This window comes from Nyctibius grandis, chromosome 6 (genome assembly GCF_013368605.1).
Source record: "Nyctibius grandis isolate bNycGra1 chromosome 6, bNycGra1.pri, whole genome shotgun sequence".
In the NCBI taxonomy this organism is placed as follows: Eukaryota; Metazoa; Chordata; class Aves; order Nyctibiiformes; family Nyctibiidae; genus Nyctibius; species Nyctibius grandis.
In genome coordinates this window covers 85,299,471-85,318,681 of record NC_090663.1, presented here as the reverse complement: position 1 = coordinate 85,318,681, position 19,211 = coordinate 85,299,471, and the positions used below count along the sequence as shown (strand labels likewise).

The window sequence follows — 19,211 nt, the reverse complement described above, 5'->3', positions numbered from 1 at the left end:
CTTGCTTAACTTTCACAGTCTTTGGTGTAGATGGGCAATTTAGCCTCCGTCTTGGCACCAATCTGTCACACAGCCAGCCCCTCAGCTTCACAAAACAAACCCGAGGAGGTACCACCCCATCACCAGACACTGTGCTACTGGCTGCAGATTTCCAGTAGCTGTTGAATTAGGCAGAGTGGCCAATACCTGCAAATGCAAGCTGTCTAGAACAAGAGATCAAGACACAAATAGAATTTGAAACAAGCTCTTACATATAAAAGCTTTTACACAAAATCAGCCTCTCATAAAATGCATGGGATTTCTTATGGTCAGTAATTTGGCTTGTGTGTGAGGGAGGAGGGAGCGTTAGTTTTGCATTCCCAGCAAACAGCTCTCTTCCTGTTAGTGCTCTTAGATTATTACAGATGACATGCAAGTTCCTGTTTTGCACTGCTTTGGGCTTAAAAAACCAGGTTGCTAATACTACCACTATTCTTATGCAATTTCTATTCACTGGCCCAGTCATGTAGGACATTAATTATGGCACTAATCATATTAATTGCTTACACTTTCTGGAGTATTCTCTGAAGAATTGTAAGAAGTACTACACACACAAAGGCAGCTAACATTTTTTGTAGGTTTTTGCTTGGCTCAGCTCTCCTAGTATTCACAATCACGGAATACTAAAAGACAGTGCTGAAACACCACTTTTATCCTTAACCAAGTAACACTGAACAGGCTGCCCAAACAGTCACAGCAAATGATTTTATACTTGACAATGGCTCAACTTTAGCGTAGAAAGATATATAACCAGGAGATGAACAACTCAATACAACACTTCCCTGGAATTAAAAATAATAGTTTCCTATTAAAAACACTATTTCCTATATACAGGCACAATCAGCTAAGTCACCTCAAATGGTGCACTGGCTCAGCTGGCCATGAAGACAGGGAAGCTGCTTGCATTTCACCAGAAAGGTTACCTTACCTTGGAAGTACGAGGGCACAGCTGCTGGTTTTTGACAGAAGAAGGGCTCCATACTCCAAGTTTCTCATGTCCTCCGTTACCGCAGCTTGTTAGAGCTTCCCTTCCAAAGCAGCAAGTCTCAAGAAGGGATGCTATGGAATTCAGTAGTTAAAGACGCAACTAATTAGTTATTAAAACCTTCCTTAGTTAGCTGACACACAGTGGTAATTTTGGGTAACTTTTTAACAATTCATCTTCACCCACTGCCTTCACTAGGTATGACGTGGCAGCCACAAAACCAGCAACCGATAAAACATTGCCAAACGTTAAGACTGACTGACTGAAAATTTTAATGATTTTTAATGACTTAAATTTGTACAGATACTCATTTTACAGTACTGTTGAATTGTTTCATGTGAGCTGTTCATACAGTCTTTCAATTTCTTAAATTCCCCCCAATATTGACTCTATTTCTTTAAGCCACTCAGTGTGGTTCACTGTACTCACGTTCACTGGTCAGGAAAAGTAGTGACCACTGCAGGGTAACTTAGAGTTTCAGCAGGTAAAAACCATGTTATTTACATGTTTAGAAAGTTGCCTTCCTTTCCATAGGAATATATTATACAACTAAACGTTCAGGAGAAGTTACACAGTAGTAGCTTACACCAAACCAAAAATATACATTTCATGTGTACAAATTTTTAAAGCTTATTACAGGCATTGCAAATGTAGATAATTACATTAAAATATTTCAAATTACATAACTACAATTTAAATTAAGAAATGGAATGTTATCAACAAGATTTATCTGTTCGCTACTGTTGATATTTGTACATACCAATCCAAGTGTGCAGTATTTTTGTTCAAGTGAGCATGAAGAGGACCACACTGTGGTGACCCTAATATCATATATAGGCTCAGACCATCTAAAACAGCGACACAACTTTCACCGACAAGTTCAGTTCTGATGATGATGCAGATTTCCTACTCAACACAGCGTGTTGCTTTTACTCCACAGCGGAGTTACACCCTGTCCCCCTTTTTTCAGGGAAAAACAAGACAGCTACACAAAATAACAGTAGAGTAGAATGGCTTTACTGAAACTTTGGGGAAAGCTTGAGATCTACAGGTGTTTTGCACGTTCTCTTCACTGAGCTTTTTCTTTTTTTTTTAAAAAAAAGTGTAACTTACATTAAATATCAGGGGAGACCACACAATACATGACACCAGATTTGCAGTAACTGAACACCCCCTTCCATTTCAGTCCGTATTAGCAGTATCAACCATCCAGTTCAGAGGCACAGGAAAGCCAGAGCACTTAAACACAGTTTTTTAACTTGAACTTTTTTTTTTTTCTTTGGAAAATGCAGATACAGGAACTCAGCATTTAGGTTCTTGTTCTTCCCACCCCAGCAGCACAGCAATCATCCCTCCCCGACTTTGCTCAGAGAATGTTGCTTTTCAATAATTGTTCAGCTGAGCTGAATTATAAGTTTTCCACAACTAAAGAATTTTAAGAACCATGTAGGAACAGATGTTTGGGGGGGTGGGGGAGTCAAGACTTTGGTCCTCCCAGTTCTCCACTAGCTACTGGTTAAAATTTGCAGTTTGACAGATAAAGAATATTTTTATAGTTGTTTTTCTATCTAGCTTAGACACACTTACTAAGTCTGGCATATTATACAAGACAATATCTTACCTAACCTGTTGATTTATACGACGTTTACTGAGGTTAACTGTGCTTAGCATGAAGTAATTAATAAATAAAATAAATGGAAGGAGGTCAACACAAGGCTGTGAAGACTATAAGCTAGACAGGGAAAAACTGCAGTTTACCATGTGTGAAATTTGTTTTGCAGCTGGCTAAGTACACCCTCTAAAAAGCTAAAGAACAAGTCAAAAAGCACACATTGGAAATAATTTTTTTTAATTGTTTTTCTATATTCAAGTATTAGATAAATTATATAAGACTGTTTCTAAGATAAATGTTAGGCCAATGATGAATTTTAAAAACAAAATCAGTAGAAACATCACCCAGGAAAAAAAAAAAAGCTAGTTAAAATAGATATGTCAAGCTATGAAGCTTAAATTAGTGCAGATAATTTTATATTAAATCCAGATATCCAGAAATATACACAATAGAACCATCCCAGTTTTCATAAAAGTTCAGAAGGTAGATGATAAAATTGCACTTAATTCTGAATTAATTCAGATAGCAAGTCATTCCCGTGCCTTGCTGATCAATCGATAAGAAAGAGGGAACTACGTTATAAAAGAGCAAATTGGGTTTGTACATTCTGTATAACTTGTCAACATTTGGTCATAAATGGGGGCCACGCAGTTTCACTATCTGTCCTGACGATCACAATCGGATCTCCTCACATCTGACGCAGACAAATCTAACACGGGATTTACGAAGCCGGCGTATTCGGAATTGCCGTTATCATCCATTTCAGCGCTCACAAAGTCATTCTCCCACTCCAACCCGTTAGAATCGTCGGAGGCCGATGCTGGATGACTTCCTGCCTTCTTGCTGTTAAATTTCAGTGCTGCCCGGAGAATATCTTCTTCTGTTTTGGAGCGTTCCCTCAGTGGAATCATTCTGTTCATACCTGCGATTTAAGACATATTTATAAGAAAGACGTAATTTTGAGGGAAGTACCTCTATGTGTTAGGACATTAGAAGAAACAAGAATCCTTTAGAGATCCAGACTCTGGTAATTTCACTCCTGAGCGTCACTGGTGGTGGTGTTCACATTAAATCCATAGTTTGCAGGCAGTTTTGGCCCAAGCGAACACAACAGCCGGTGATGTTGTTTTACAGAATTCTAAGGAAGAATTCACACAGTGGAACAACTCACTAGCAGTGTTTATTTCTCCTATACATGCAGCCTGCTGCCCTACGTTATGGGCACGTAAATATTAGAAGGTTTTTGTTACTGTGCCGTTTCCGGAAAAGCTAAATGTCTGGGGAATCCTGTAGTACTCCTGTAACTTACTGACAAATAGATGAAACATCATCACGTGAAACTTTATAAACAGCAGCTGAAATTTAGATAGATATTGGGTGCATTTGTCTAGGAAAGGTCTTCAGTTTGTCTGAAAAGGTGTATTTAATTTCACACCAAATAAGGTAAAACATTGGTCAGGAGACTGCACAAAGACATCAGAGATGCTATTTATTTTGTGAGTAGTTATAGACCTTCTCATGGTGTATCAAAACCCTCCCACACCACTGGAAAGGAAAAAGGGGAGGATTTGCATAGCAGTCTTATTCACTGGACTCCTTGTACATTCCTAAATAAACTCCCCTTTTAAATTTGGAGTAACTAGCTAAATAACGAATCATAATTAAAAAGTTACATATTGGAAGTGAAACACACAACTTTGGGGGGGGAGCTACAGGAAAAAACATCCAAGAGGTAAATTTTTCCCTTCATCAGACTCAAATGATAGATCTTATGTTAACGTTTCATGGGTCTTTCAAAACATAGCTACGTTCAACTTGATGATGCCTTTGGTGCCAATGGCTCACTGAAGCTGTCGTCCATCTCAAGGTACACTGCCGAAAATACCAATACAACGTTAGTTCTACAAGCTCCTTGTCTGTTATCTGTACACGACAGCAAGGAATGAAACCAGAATCACTGTATCAAAACTCTGTATTTAATCCAGGGCAGTTCCCGTTTCCATTTTCTCCTCACACCCTTTGTCTTTCTGTCTAATACTCTTTATAACATTGCAGGGCACACACTATGCATCTGCTGTGCTCACACAGCTCCAATCCACAATCCCATCTCAGTACTACCATTACATAATGATTATACACTACCATTAGTAGTACCTAATTGCGCCTAGTCAACCCCTTCAGTGAGATGGTTTTAATGCCCTTAAGTTGGGCCAGATCTACCAAGAATACGCTAAAAACTACTCAAAGTCCTTGAGTACCTTCCTTCCTTTGCAGCCATGAAAACAAGTTATGTTCTCAAGCATAAGGAATCTTCTGTAGGTTATCTTACCACCTATTCTTCTCAAGATTTTAAGTTACTAGGGAGAAGAGATACACTGCCATCACAGTGACCAACTCTTACAAGTTACGCCCCTTTGTAGAGCACAGGCTAGCAGGCATCAGAAACAGAACCATACAGTAATTCTGTTCACTGGTTCTAGGCAGTTTTTAGCACTTCCCAGCACTTACTATTTAGTTACCTCAAAGCCAGATGAATAATTAGACCCCTGACCAACTTCCACATTTTAAAACCAAGAACAAGCTGTTCGTGCTGCTGCTGGCTCACAAGAGGGCAGCATTTCTTTGCCATTAGTTGTGTTCTGAGTTTACAAGTCAGTTCAACAAAATGCAGGAAAAGACATTTACTGAAGGATCCAAACAAATTAATTCATTTAGTAGACAGATAACCACATTATCAAAATCAGCGATTTTCTATGTAAAAATCAGTTTAATCATGACACACTTGACAGAAATTCCATCAGAATTAAGTTTTAAATCCCCTTCCCTTCTGAAAATGACAAATTTACCATCATCATAGTAAAAACTGTCAGCATTTTTAACTTGTAAGTTCAGAATGAAACTGAATGGCAGAATAAATACCTTCTTCATCTTCCCACTCTAAATCTAGTGAAGTGCTGTCATCATTTCCACTCGTCGATTTTGTTTTGGTCATTAGGTCACAACTGCTCTCTGTGTTGGGTGTCAGCACTGTAGCATCAGATGAAAGTCCTATATTTTAAAAAAAATGTATTTTTAATTCATAAACATACTTGAATTTGAGGTTCACTATGCAAAGCTAAACTGTCAGAGAAAGTTTTTATTGTGCTTTGTGGCCTTTAAACCTCAGGAACACTTGAAAAAGCACTTCAAAGAGTATACAGTAGCTTTTTTAATAGCCAACATCACTAAGATATTACAAGAGGACATTTAGCATTAATGTCTAATTAGAACTATAGAGGAATTCAGTATGTTGTAAGCTGGACTTCTGTGAAGACTTGCAAAAAAACCCAAAACCAAAACAGAATCCTCACCCAAAAAAAAAACCCAAACTACAAGCAGTGTTTCCCAAGAATTACCATCACTCCTCCAACTTCTTAGTGACCATCATGTACTGTCATCAAAACTTACGGATCTAAGCTTATAAAATTGTTTTCCTCTGCATTTTTAGTGGTATTTTTAAATACAGGCAGCCGAATCCTCTCTTGCTCTTCATCAGAAAAACATTAACCATTAGTATGATTCTAATTATTCTGCTAAGAGATGATTAAAAAAGCTGTACCCACACATTCACATCTTTAACACACAGTTAGGTTTGACAAGAAAAGTTCACTGCATTGATGTTGCCTCCACAAAGATGGTTGGAAAGCCTCAGTAAAACAAAATCCACGCACAGGACTTGTTTGCTTACAGACCTTGCTTTTGAGAACTAGAATGGCTGTAGCACGAGTTGTATATGCCGTGTTTTTCAAGCCCTTGAAGCATCAGGGATTAGAGAGGTAAAGAAGTTCCTATCAGATTTTTTTATACAGATACATGTATAGACATTTTATATATGTGTGTGTGTATATATAAAAATATAAATAAATGATGTTTATCTAGAAAAAGAAATAGCACTCTGCTCCTCAGAGTCACTTAACAGTTAAAGACATGCATAAAAAACAAGACTTACTACTGCTTCGAAAAGCTTCGTACTGGAATTTTGTATTTCTTAAGAAAGAATCCAGATCTTCCTCAGCCACAGAGCTGTAAAAACGATGCATGTATTGTTTTTAGCTTTATAAACCTTTAAGGATGCCATAAAAATACATTAATCCACATGCCCCCCAGCTCAGTGCTACAAAGCACATACACCTTTAACTAAAGCGTTTATAAAATTATCTACAAAATGCCTTTCCCTTCCTACTCATCACATTCTCTCCCAGACGGAGCTTCTGCTCAATTTTTAGTTGTATTTTCAGTTAAAAATGAATTAAATTCTGTCACAAAACAACTCTTACCCTCTCATCCTTTGTCACTTTACACAATGCCTCCTTAATTTTCAATTCCTTTTTTAACTAATGAATTCAAATCCTGCTATTGCAGTCCTTTGTTTCTAAAATCTGGCTACTTCCTACTCATGCCATAAAACCTCAGTTTTCACAGTTTGTTTTCTAGAACTAAATGAATAATATTAATGAAGAAACAGGCAAATTATATAAACCATTCAATTCCCCATTTGATCAGTGTGTATTTTTACTGGGCACTTCAAACGGGATTCTGAATAATAAAAATATTTTTATATTAGCTGAGATTTTACATGTAAACACCTTTTTAATATAAAACACTAGCCTTTGCGTGTGTGTGCGCATATATATACCTTAGCAGCTGGGAGTAGGTTCAGTTTTGTATGCATCAGGCTAATAACTACAGTGAAAACCAGAACGAATGCAATCTAACCTCTAATTTTGCATATTAATGGTAACCAGTTTGCATTCAGTAACTATTCAGTGTGAAGAAAACTGCAATGAATTAAAACAACTCTGAGTTAGAAATGCTGTATATGTAAGGTTTGAAAAACGTGGATTTTTTTTTTTGGTGATGGGGGAGATGAGGAACAGGAGTAAACACAGTCGTGATTCTCGATTATCATTAGTAAAATTTTATCTCTTACCTCTGATGTTCTCCATTATTAACAGCGTGCGCTCTCTGCGTTATCCTCTGCTGTCTGCGTTGCTATCAAAAGTAGTAAATGGTTGAGAAAGCTGAATGCAATCACTCAGAGTAATATACTCAATACACTAACAATTCCCTTAACCACAATATTAGAAGGAGCATTGTCCTGGGCCTTGGAGCAGTCTAAATACAGCTTGGGAAGAGACTGACTTTCATTCAAATGAAGATGAAATTTTGTGATACTGAGGGGACTGTGCATGCGAGCGGTGTTGGTTTTGATCTCAGAAATCTCTCCATTTAAAAGGAGAATGGAGCTTTCAGCATTTTAACCTATTTCATGCACCGAAAAAACCCCAACAAAACACATCCATTTGTCTATAAGCACATGAACACCACTTCATGACTGCATCCATCCTCTTTATTTTCTCCTCTTAAGCCACAGGTATTTTCAGCGCACAACTAACACCTGGGTTACGTTGGATTTGTTTTGCTCTGCACACAAGACACTCAGCCTACTGTGTAAAAAGAAAGATTTCCTACAGGTCCCTTTCTTCCTGCACAAAGCAGTACTGCCATCTCCTCTGGTTGTCTCCATCTCCACTAAGTGCTTCATTTAAATTAATAAAAGCTTTGTTGCCTTGCTGGGCCAAAACTATTATTACCTCTGCGCTCTTAAGGTAGAAAGCTTTCATGGTATCACCAGGCAAAAAAATGCAAGACATAAGCCATAAGTGCATTTATTTTGTAGTTACCAGAGGAACAACAGATGTCATGGAAGTAGGGTTCTGCTTAAGTTTTAGGGTTTAAACAACTGAAGTTGTCTCGAGTTTCTTTTCCTTGCCTTGAAAAACTGAGAGCATCAAAACTGGGCACATCAACTCTGTGATTAAAGGTAAATCAGTTCCGAAGCATAATTGTTCACTGATTATGACAAAGACTAAGCTAAAAATGAACGAGCTGGTTTCCTAGACAAGTGTAATGTATCTAGCTAGTGTATTTTCTGAAAAATCTATTCTCAGCCTTAATGGATCTGTCCCTGCAAAAGAAAAGCAGGGGTAAATAAACCAGAATTTTTCATGTCAACTTGAACTTCATCTAAGAATTGCTCTTTGCTGGGTGAAGAGTCTTGTGAGATAACTGCATTGGATCAGCTAGTATTTTTCAATCCCAAGACAACAATGGCCTTGTTTCTTGGCACACTTCCCATCTCAGGTATTTAAATAAGTATCAGAAAAAGCAGATTGAAGCCAGTAAGGAAATGGGAAGTGCAGAAGAAGTAGAAATATCACATAATGGTTACAGGTAAGAAGACTTTAGGACACAGGGAGAAAGAGACAGGAATTTGGCACCAACGTAGTTAATAAGTCTGTAAAAGTCAATTACTGACATAGGCAACAATTTTCTTTTAGGATTCGTATACCCACATAATATCCAATTTAAACTGTACCCATTTTGCCAGGTCACATACAAGTATCTAGCACTGTAAGTTCCAGCATACACATATATTAAAATCCTCCACTGTTACAAACCCTGACGTTTAGTAGGGCAACATCAGCAAGCCAGATGAGTTTTAAAGGGATGCCATACTTCAAAGGAAAAAGCCATTTTCTCATTTAGATGCCTGCCCACAAACAGCAGAGAGATGAGTTATGGATTCAAAAATGGCTTCTAGTTTATTTAGAAAGGTTAAATGCTTGATGCCTATCTATAAAAAAATGCTTCTAGTCCTTATGGGTTTTGGGGGGGTTGTTTGTAAAGGAGATAAGTGGTACTAATTTTATGAGAGGAAGAAATTAAAATCTCTCTAATGCATTCTATCTCAGGTCCTGACTAAAAGAGGTGCGTAGTAAAAATACTGAAAGACAAGAAAAATAGAAGTTCTGTGCAAGAAATGCTACAAAAAAAAAAAACAGTTAAAGCTATGAAACAATCTACTTTTGCTGACTTATGTAGAGCAATATAGCCAATACTCTCAGGTTAAAGATCTCCCCTGTAGCTATTGTAGGTTTCAGACTTTTTCAATTAGTCTAAATCTTAACTTTTGAAAATTTGCTTCTAATTGAACACATAGCACATGTCTAGCGAACTGTTTCCTTGAACATTATAGATGAACAGAGAGCAAAAATGTTCATTTAACGTACACACTTCTGACCACCCGAAATTTGCGTGAGAATACATACTTTAATAGCTTATTAAGACAGCAAAAACATGAAATGCACTGATAATATGGGACTCTGAACTGTGACCTGAAAGCCATCAGTAATAAATGCTGTCAGGACACAGAACAGCATCTGTTTTCAAAAAAGCAGGAAAACATAACGCGGCTTTTGTTCTGCTTGACCCAGCTCCAAGAGCATAGGCACCAGACATCTGAAAGTGGGCACAGATCTCTTAAATAAATAATGACTACTGTTCAGTCCTTACTGGACTTGGGCTACTACACAGACAAATCACAAAATGACAGAACAATTCAGGTTGGAAGGGACCTCAGGAGCTCATCTAGTCCAACCTCCTGCTCAAAACAGGGCCAACAGTAAGTCCAGATGACTTGGGAACACGTATCTTCATGTTAACACAAACCACAGAGATAAGGAACAATTAAGTGCACAAATATATAAAGTACATTTTAAAAGTCTAAATGATGTCATAATGTGCTTAATTTCAGGGTTTTTTTACTAGAAAACCATCACAAACCACTTTATAATAAAGATCAGTAACTTCTATATAATGTAAGAAGTCTGTTAAGCTAATTATGGATTCAAATCATACATCTCTCATTCAAATTCTATACTTAGCATCATAAGCTGTTTCAAACAATTCTGATCATTTTCAGCTGTACTTTCAGACTGTGTATTTCTTTCTCTACTGGAATTTACAAGCCAAAGCAATTTCCTCATTACATTTCCTGAGACGTAAAGGATATTAAGAAAGTCTGCATACATAGAACAGAAGCTCTGATATGTATTGGGGTCTTTTTCCCCTCACCTCCAAGAGCTTTTTCTGCTTTGCTGCCCTGGCTGCTTCACGTTGTGCAGCATATAAAGCCTCCTCTTCTATTCTTAACTTCTCCTCTTGTAAGGCTAACTGTATATGAACAAAACAGTAATGGTTAACAAAAGCAGAACCTATCTAGCTTCCTAGGAATAAAGCCATAAGTTCAATAAAACAAAAGAAGAGCTACTAGAAAATAAAAATAAAATAAAATTGACTATAGCTAAAACATTTTTCTTCATTATACTGAATCTAACAGCTTCCCCCCCAAATATCCGAAGAAATTTAGAGAACTAAACATTACCCTATTGAACAAACATCATTACTAGTGAATTGCTGTAAATGCATGTTGCATTTTATTATGAACTGCACAGCGAAAGACTTCTGTCTTTTCAGCTGCATATTTCATTGGTGCTTTATTAAAAATCATTCTCAATTTCTACATTGTGTTCCACATCACATTCCATTAATTGCTGCAACACACTGAAACAAAATGACAAATTGTGGGGTTTTTTCCTTAAGAAAAGCTCTGGAAAAAACTGAGCACACAAGAAGTTGAATCAAGTATACTCCCCATTTTGCCTTTCATTAAAAAAAAGTTCAAATTTAGCAGCCTGTGCGTTCAATTTTTCAGCTAAGAGGCTATCAAAAAGAAGCAATCTCTGATGCAAACTTAGTTGTGCAGCAATCTCTTTGTGTATCTCGTAGACTAAAAAATACCAACTGATGAACAAACCCCCATTGTTTCGTTCACTCTAATCGAATCTCTTTGTGTTCATGGTTGATCTTAACTATTTTAAAAGGAAAACTATCCACACCATACCAGTCATCGCAACTGCTTACCTCTGACTGGAGTTTCATATCAACAACTCTCTGCTTTTCAGCAATGGAGTCATAATGTCTGTCCTTCAAGTCTGCAATTTCTTCCTCAGTCAGAGGTCTAAAAGCATGGGAGAAACACAAAACACTCCATCTATTATTTACGCAGGACAACCCGAAGTTGCACTTAAACATACCCATATAGTCTTTCTTGACCGGTCCTTTAATGCAGATTCAACAAGCTGTGCTTTTGGCCTGCTCCTCCTGCGAGCAGAGCTCCAAAGTCCCAGCTGACTCAAGACAACGCTGTCTCTCCCTTACTCTTACAAAGCAGTTTTTGTATCTTTATAGAAAGAATATTTTCAAAACATCATTCCCCTGTTGCCTATAGGTTAGCTTGACATGTATTCTTTCCATCTATCTGACAACTAAAAAAGAAAGGGCTTTGAGAGGAATTCTGAAAAATTTAATAGTCACAGTGGGAGAGCAGAGGGAAGGAGAGGTCCTGAATCTCCAAGTCTTACCTGTGATTGCTGCCTGGGCTTTCCCCCTGTTAAAAAAAAAATATATGAAATCATAGCTTCTCCCATGTATTAGTTTTACAATTAGGGAGGGGGAAAAAACACCTTTTAATTTGGAATTGAAACAAAATCTTGTTATGCAATCAACTGAAGTGACTAAGGAAAACAAATAAGTACTTCCAACTGAAAATAAATATTCCGATGGTGTATTTCAGGAACCAAACTATTAGTCCTCATGTTTTTAAATACAGGGCAGGATATTGAAAACATGGTGTCCCCCCCGCCCATTATCAAGCTGTACTAAATTTATAAGAGTCAAGTTTTAAGGCCAACTTCTATTTTTCTGAAGTCCCGTTCAGCCAGTTTACCCCTAACTGTAAAGACAGAGCACTCCCAAGACTTTCCTTAGCAAAGCAACCCCGGTCCATTTCTGTTCTCAGATAGAGAGCATTTGCTGAGTCTCCTACAAAAGTTATACCAGGAGCAAATTCTCCTTCAACTTTTCCCCACCCTTTTTTTCCCCTCTTCTTTTCTTTTTGCCTTCCTGATGTCCATAGCACACTCTTCCCCAAAGGGTTACTTCCCATACTCTCCCAACCAGTTTTCTCTTCTCTTAGGTCTTCGTCTCCCCAAAGTGTTAAATATTCATTCCTAGAGCAAGCAGAACTGAAACTAAAACAAAACCCTGCAATTTAAGTCCACAACGCAGCATAAAATGGGAGGAAGATACAGATCTGGGAACCATTTTTAAGGGTTGTACTAGCAGGTTTCACGTTACGATGCAGGTACCTACCTCATCACTTTCCACTAGGTTCTCAAACTGCAGAGAAAAAGAAGTAAACAATCTTTACAATTCAATCTAACAAGTCACTAAACACACACAGCAAATACGATTACATATTTAATCTGTCTTGGAAAAACACTACTCCCATGATAACAGTGGGGCTGTGATACTATATATGAAAGCCCCTACTTTGAGGGGAAGTGTTACTTTTAGAGTAGGACCTATCTCCTTACCAATGTTTCTTTTCTTAAACATAACATTCTCCTAAAAGGAGAAGAGTCAAAATTAAAAACACATTCATGTCTTTCACTACACCTTATGTGAGGGCCCTGATAAAAATGAAATCTCATTAGCTTATGAGAGAGGTAATAATTCTGTCTGCCTGAAGCATTGTAATACAGGCAGTGGAAGGAATGGTACAGCTCTTGCCTGCATCAAAGCACACACTCAATTTAAAAATGTAGATGTAACAGGTATAGTGCACGTGTAACCTCCACCTCGCATGGCAACTGTGATGCTTATCAAAAAGCACTTGAAGATGTATTTAATTCACAGAACACACAGAGTTAATTTCTACCCAGAATCCTAAAAACAAACAAGCAACCACAGCCCCACTCCCAGCTTTGCACATAAGAAACTCAAAGGTCAATAAAGGCAATGTAATGCTTAATGATAGGAGGTCAAAACCAGCCCAAACCAGGCACGAATACACAAAACATTCTAAGCTGCATAAACTCACGCAGCAGAAGTTCAACTATCACTTAAAACCAAAGCAAACTGAAAATCTCTGTCCTGTTTTCAGTGCAGTACTCTTGCATGGAGTCAATACATCAAACATGGAGGGCAGTACCTACAGTAAGACTCCTTATTGACCTGTATATGGACTAATTAGGAATTATTATATTAGGAATATTATATTATATGAGGAATAGTGTAGCCAGCCGGTCAAGGGAAGTGATCGTCCCTCTGTACTCAGCACTGGTGAGGCCACACCTTGAATCCTGTGTCCAGTTCTGGGCCCTGCACTTCAAGAAAGATGTTGAGGTGTTGGAGCGAGTGCAGAGGAGGGCGACCAAGCTGGTGAAGGGTCTGGAGGGTCTGACCTATGAGGAACGGCTGAGGGAGCTGGGGGTGTTTAGCCTGGAGAAGAGGAGGCTCAGAGGTGACCTTAGTGCAGTCTACAACTACCTGAAGGGAGGTTGTAGCGCAGTGGGAGTCGGCCTCTTCTTCCAGGCAACCAGCGATAGGACAAGAGGACACAGCCTCAAGCTTCGCCAGGGGAGGTTCAGGTTGGACATTAGGAAGCATTTCTTCTCAGCAAGGGTCATTAGCCATTGGAAGGGGCTGCCCAGGGAGGTGGTGGAGTCACCATCTCTGGATGTGTTCAAGGAAAGCCTGGACATGGCACTTAGTGCCGGGGTCTAGTTGACATGGTGGTGTCAGAGCAATGGTTGGACTCGATGTAATTGCTGTAAGCAGAATATGAGTAACACTTTGGGGGGGGGACACGACACAGAACCTTATTTTCCCTATCATATTTCTGCTGCAGGATCACTCTCCCACACCTGGCAGTTGTGCGCTGAAACAGATTTCCCCCCCCATATACATCTGTTCCCTTTCTTGAAAGCCAAAGCGGTGATTACAGTTATTAATGTTTTTCTCAGCAATGGGGGCAATCTGAAAGGTCAAGGACTTTTAGAGCATAAGGAACACGGAGAGAAAGTAAACCAGGTTATTCTGAGAATCTCAGCTTATACAAATTAACCTTACACTACCCTTGGCAAGAAGGAGTCGTACTCAGTGGCCGAGAAAGGACCTCTGTGGTGAACAAATTGGACTGCAAATGCAACTAACTATGAAGTAACCTCATCAGATTGTAGCTTTTTGTACAATCAGATTCACCATCCTGCAATCAAGAACTAAATATCCCGCACTTATACAAGCGGAAAAGAAAAACCACTCCCAACACAGCAGTGGTGAAATACAATACACAGCCTTCAGAACGCTCTGGTGCCGAGTATCACATCACAACAGCTACTTCTCTTCTTTCCAAATGATAGATTAAAGAGACGTGATGTATTAACGTTCTGAGGTGCTGTAACAACCACTTTCTTACCACCCAGTGCAACATCAATTTGGTCTGGAAGAACACAGAATATTTCACTGCAAAAAGTGTTAAAGGCGTTGCTAGAATTCAGCTTTTTCCACCTTTTTTTTTTTTATCACTAGAATTGTAAGCACTCACCTCTATAGTGAAGTGTTCTCCCGTTGAACATGTTCTAAAATACTTTGATCTGGAAAAATAAGTCTACAGTTACACTACAGAATAGCCTTCAATTCACAGCAGAAGGAAAACGAGCCTGATAATTTTAAATAGCTTTTGAAATATGTTAAGTACAAAATAAACATAAAATCATCATGTATTAAACACATTTACTTGTTAACCTGTGCTCTGCATCGCTACCAGAGTGGAAAGAGGCAAAAGCATGTGAACATCTACAGAACTGGAGAGAAGACAAACACCCTCAAGTGAGAAGAAATCACTTATCAGGATGCCTGACTTGACATTTAGCGCGTTCTGCAACACCTGTAATACATTTTTCTTGAAACACATTATTCCTGGCAATTTCTGAAAACACTGTTGCTCATCACAGCAGTTAACTCTTTACTGGCGTAGCATCTTGTACAACGTCAGTGTTAAACAACACATTTTATTTTGACAGCTTGGCACAGCTAGAAGGTTGAACCTCAGAGAAAAATGTCTACAAAGGGGTCAAGACAATACTTTTCGACTACAAAAAATTACTCAGTGTCTGTAATTTTATTCAGGGAATCAGTCTCCTTGATTCTTTAACTATCTTAACACTGTCCTCTATAAAAAACAATACATTATTAAGTTACCAGAATACATTTTCGCCCAGTGAGAGAGGTTTGGCCATCATCCAAAAGAACATTCAGATGCATACTGGCGCTTCACAACAACATCCATTTCATCCAACTATTTTAAAAACCAGAGTTTCCAGTTGCAAGTGCTGACTGATATCAGGAATAAACCAGGGCCTCGGGCATTTCTGTGCTTGTACCAAAGATCGTTCTGTACTTGGAACCAACACCTACTTCTACTATACTAAAAGCAACACACCAGCCCAAAGTCTGAATTATTTTAATCCTATCATATTTCATCTCCATCATATTTTTCGTTGAAAGTCAGTTAGAGTACGTCCCCCCTGGCAACTTGTTGCACAACCCACTTCTTCCTCGTTGTGCAACCTTTCCTTCCATACAGCAGTGCACCTCGCAGCGCATAGCTGCCGCTGAAGAACCGTTTCCAGTCGATTCAGTGCTATGAAACCAGAGGTGAAAACCGCTTTAATTCATGCACCACATCACACGTGTAACTGGGACACGTGGCAGGAACCCTTCAGGTAATTTCACTGCTACCCCTCTGTGTAACATTTTGGTGTGCGGGAGCCAACACCATTAAGAATCTAATTTACTAAAACTGTTCCAGGACATTGTTTCAGGACTACCTACGTTGTTAACAGAAGCACGATTCCAGTTTACAGCATCAGGCACTAACTAAACGAGGCTCAACTTTACACACATGTGAGCTGCGGTCAGATTAGTTGCAAGAATTGAACAGCAAACCTATAGAAAACTTTACACAACACAGTGCAAACTTACTAAATGTAATTACAAATAGCCCAGCGGCAATGACACTTCAAGGAAGACCCACGCTTTCTGCTGCTTGCTCAACAGGGACTCGGTCACAGAAGACCTACTTGAGTGCCAGAGTTTGAGCCCTTCAATCCCAGAGCAACTATGGCAGATTGAGGTCATTAGGGACAGAAGTGGAAGACCCATCAACTTCACTTGCATACATAAAAGCATTTTAATAGGTTACTATTTTATTTCAATTGAAGTTGTTATTATTCTCCTTTAAGCTCTACTGTTTCATTATTTTCTGAAACAGACTTGAGAAACATTTGGGTTTGATAGGTACTAGAGAAAAGAGTTCAGCTAATAGGCTGCAGGACCTATAGAGGCCGTCAGATCAATCTTCAAAGATCTAAAGCTATTCAAGAGACTAACTTTTCAGCACTCCATAGATATATATATATATGCTTTATTCTCCTTTTATGCCGTGTTATCATCTTTCATTTAAAAAAAACCCAATCAACTTACACAGATTACATGTGGGGAAAAAGAGTCACTAAAAATGAACATTTAATCTAGTAAATGCTGAAAACTGCTGAAAACCAACTGGAGACTACGAGACGGCGTGGCAGGAAGCTAACAAATGATGCTTCATGAATCAAACACGCACCAAAACCAAGTGCTGAAACAGGTAAAAAAAAAACAACGACAAAATAAATATAGGTAATAGACACTTTAGACCAGGGGGAAAGATAAAAGATAACTTTGTGTCTAGAATTTGCTGTTACCGCCAACACAATCTTGTGCCTTTTTGGACTCTGTCTCCTATCCAGTGTTCACAAGTCAGTTAATATCAGTTAAAATTAGTAGAGGAAGGGAATAAAGATATATGGAAGTTTATTTGGATTATTCTCCTCCCGATCTTCTGTAGTAGTGACCCTTTATCCCAACAGAATCTCAGCCTCTGACTCACAGGAAACACAAGAATCATATTCCAGAAAACATGGTGGGTTTGCATCTTTGCACAAACACAGCGGCCTCCGCAGATTTTTGGCAACCGACCTGAAAAAAATCTTTCTAAGCTGCTGCTGCTTCTGGAAAAACAGCCCCGGAAGAGGGCTGAGGAGTAAGAACGTCCCCGCAGCCAGTGACCCTAAAACCATCCCTGGAAGGGTATTACCATCAACCCTACAAACCGCACGAAGCCGAGCAACCTCCCGCCGGCGTTTCGTCAGCCGGAGCTGCCGAGGCACCCACCAACCCACCACAGCGGCGGCTGCTTCCTCTCTCCCACCTTCAACCCACCCCTGCTGCGGGGAGGGGGCCAAGGGGGCAGGTGCCCTCCTCACCTCCCTGCTGGGCCCACACCGGGCACCCCAGCACCTCCCCGGCCTCATCACCCCCCTCCTCCTACCCCAAGGCAACCCGCTGTCACAGCCCCGGCGGGGGCCGCGGACCAGCCGCCCCGGGGCCCTCCAGCCCGGCCGCCGCTCCTCACCTCCCGCCGAGGAGAGCAGGAGGAAGAGGAGGGAGGAAGGCGGAGCCGGGCGGGCCCGGCAGCTCCCCGCCCCGGGGAGGGGAAAGGTGCAGCCGCGCTGCCCGCTTACCCTCCGCCTCGCTGGAGCCGGCCGGGCTCCCTCCGGAGGAAGAGCCCGCAGCACCACTGCGCCCAGCAGTTCCCCATCGCATCCTGGGCGGCGGCGGCGCCTCCTCCTGCCTCCCGGCGGGCTCACGCCGCCCCGGCCGGCCAGCGCCGCGGCGGCAGAGAGGCGGGCGCGGAGGAAGGGCGGAGGAACAAAGGGCCGGGCGGCGGGCGGAGGCTCCGCGCCCACAGCCTCATGGCCGGGCCGCTGCGCAGGGGCGGACGCCGCATGCCCCGAGCGCCGGCACCGCCCCCGGCGGCGGCAGCGGCCCGCCCCTTCCCGGGCGCGGAGGGTCCGCCCGCTTGCTCATGCGGCTGAGGGAAGGGGCCGTGCCCAGTGCCTGGGCGCTTCGGAGGTTCTTCTCCTCGCCAAAGGTGTTTGTTTCCCTTCCCGGTGTCGCCTTGGGGGAGAAACCACGGCAGGAGGGTGAGGTGATGGAGGTGGCGTCTGCGGGTGTGCGCTGAGCAGGAGAGGGCCTGCGTGAAACCGCGGCGGTGGCGAGGTCCTGTCACCCGGGAGAACAGGGTGGGTGAAAAAGCAAAGGCAGTTTACCATAAAACTGCCGTGGAAAGGAGGCAGTGACATCTCAGCATCAGCTCTGTCACCACCACAAGTGTGATTTTTTTAAAATAAATGTATTTTATTGCCCTCCATTTTGTGCAGTGAAGAGAAATGGGGTGTGTTGTGAAATCTTGTATCTTGGCGTACGTTCACAATAGCTTGTACGCTGTGTGTGAACAAAAATCCCTTCATTAAAAAAACCAAAACCCACTGTTGCTATTTCAGCCCTAAAAGATCATTCCAGGCACCAGACTACTTCATCCCTAATTTCTCTAAGTCATTGGATACTTCGTTATGGAATCATCAAATAATTTTGGCTGGAAAGAGCCTTTAAGATCATCAAGTTGTGTGACTCGTCTAAAACCCTGTATCTAAACAACAGGGGCTATCGTTGGTCTTCCTGAGGTTTAACTACACCAACTACAATGGGTGATTCTGGTAGATATCACGGTGTCTGAAAATTTCTGGCAAACAAAATAGAAAAAAAAAAATCAGAGGTGGCACCGCGTTGACATCGTTCTCTAGGTGAATGTTTGTGAGAGCTACAGCAAGACAAAGACGAGGTGGAAGGCACGCAGCACAGCCACGTGTTATTCGGAATAAAAAAGCTAAACGATGTATAAAAGAA

The 19,211-nt window shown here is 40.6% G+C and overlaps 1 protein-coding gene across 2 annotated transcripts; it reads right to left on the bottom strand.

Annotated features, from left to right (window-relative positions):
- Positions 1 to 2,066: 2,066 nt before the first annotated feature.
- Positions 2,067 to 18,215, bottom strand: AP1AR (adaptor related protein complex 1 associated regulatory protein). 2 transcript variants are annotated; one of them, XM_068403532.1, is made up of 10 exons: positions 17,987 to 18,215; positions 14,968 to 15,016; positions 12,732 to 12,758; positions 11,942 to 11,967; positions 11,442 to 11,538; positions 10,593 to 10,691; positions 7,606 to 7,667; positions 6,625 to 6,698; positions 5,556 to 5,684; positions 2,067 to 3,558 (listed from the first exon to the last, which is right to left on the bottom strand). In XM_068403532.1, exons 1-10 carry the CDS (start codon positions 18,061 to 18,063, stop codon positions 3,293 to 3,295), a joined length of 906 nt encoding a protein of 301 aa, XP_068259633.1. In that variant the 5' UTR covers positions 18,064 to 18,215; the 3' UTR covers positions 2,067 to 3,292. The 2 variants fall into 2 exon arrangements, with proteins under 2 accessions (XP_068259633.1, XP_068259634.1); XM_068403533.1 differs by lacking the exon at positions 10,593 to 10,691.
- Between the last annotated feature and the right edge of the window lie 996 nt (positions 18,216 to 19,211).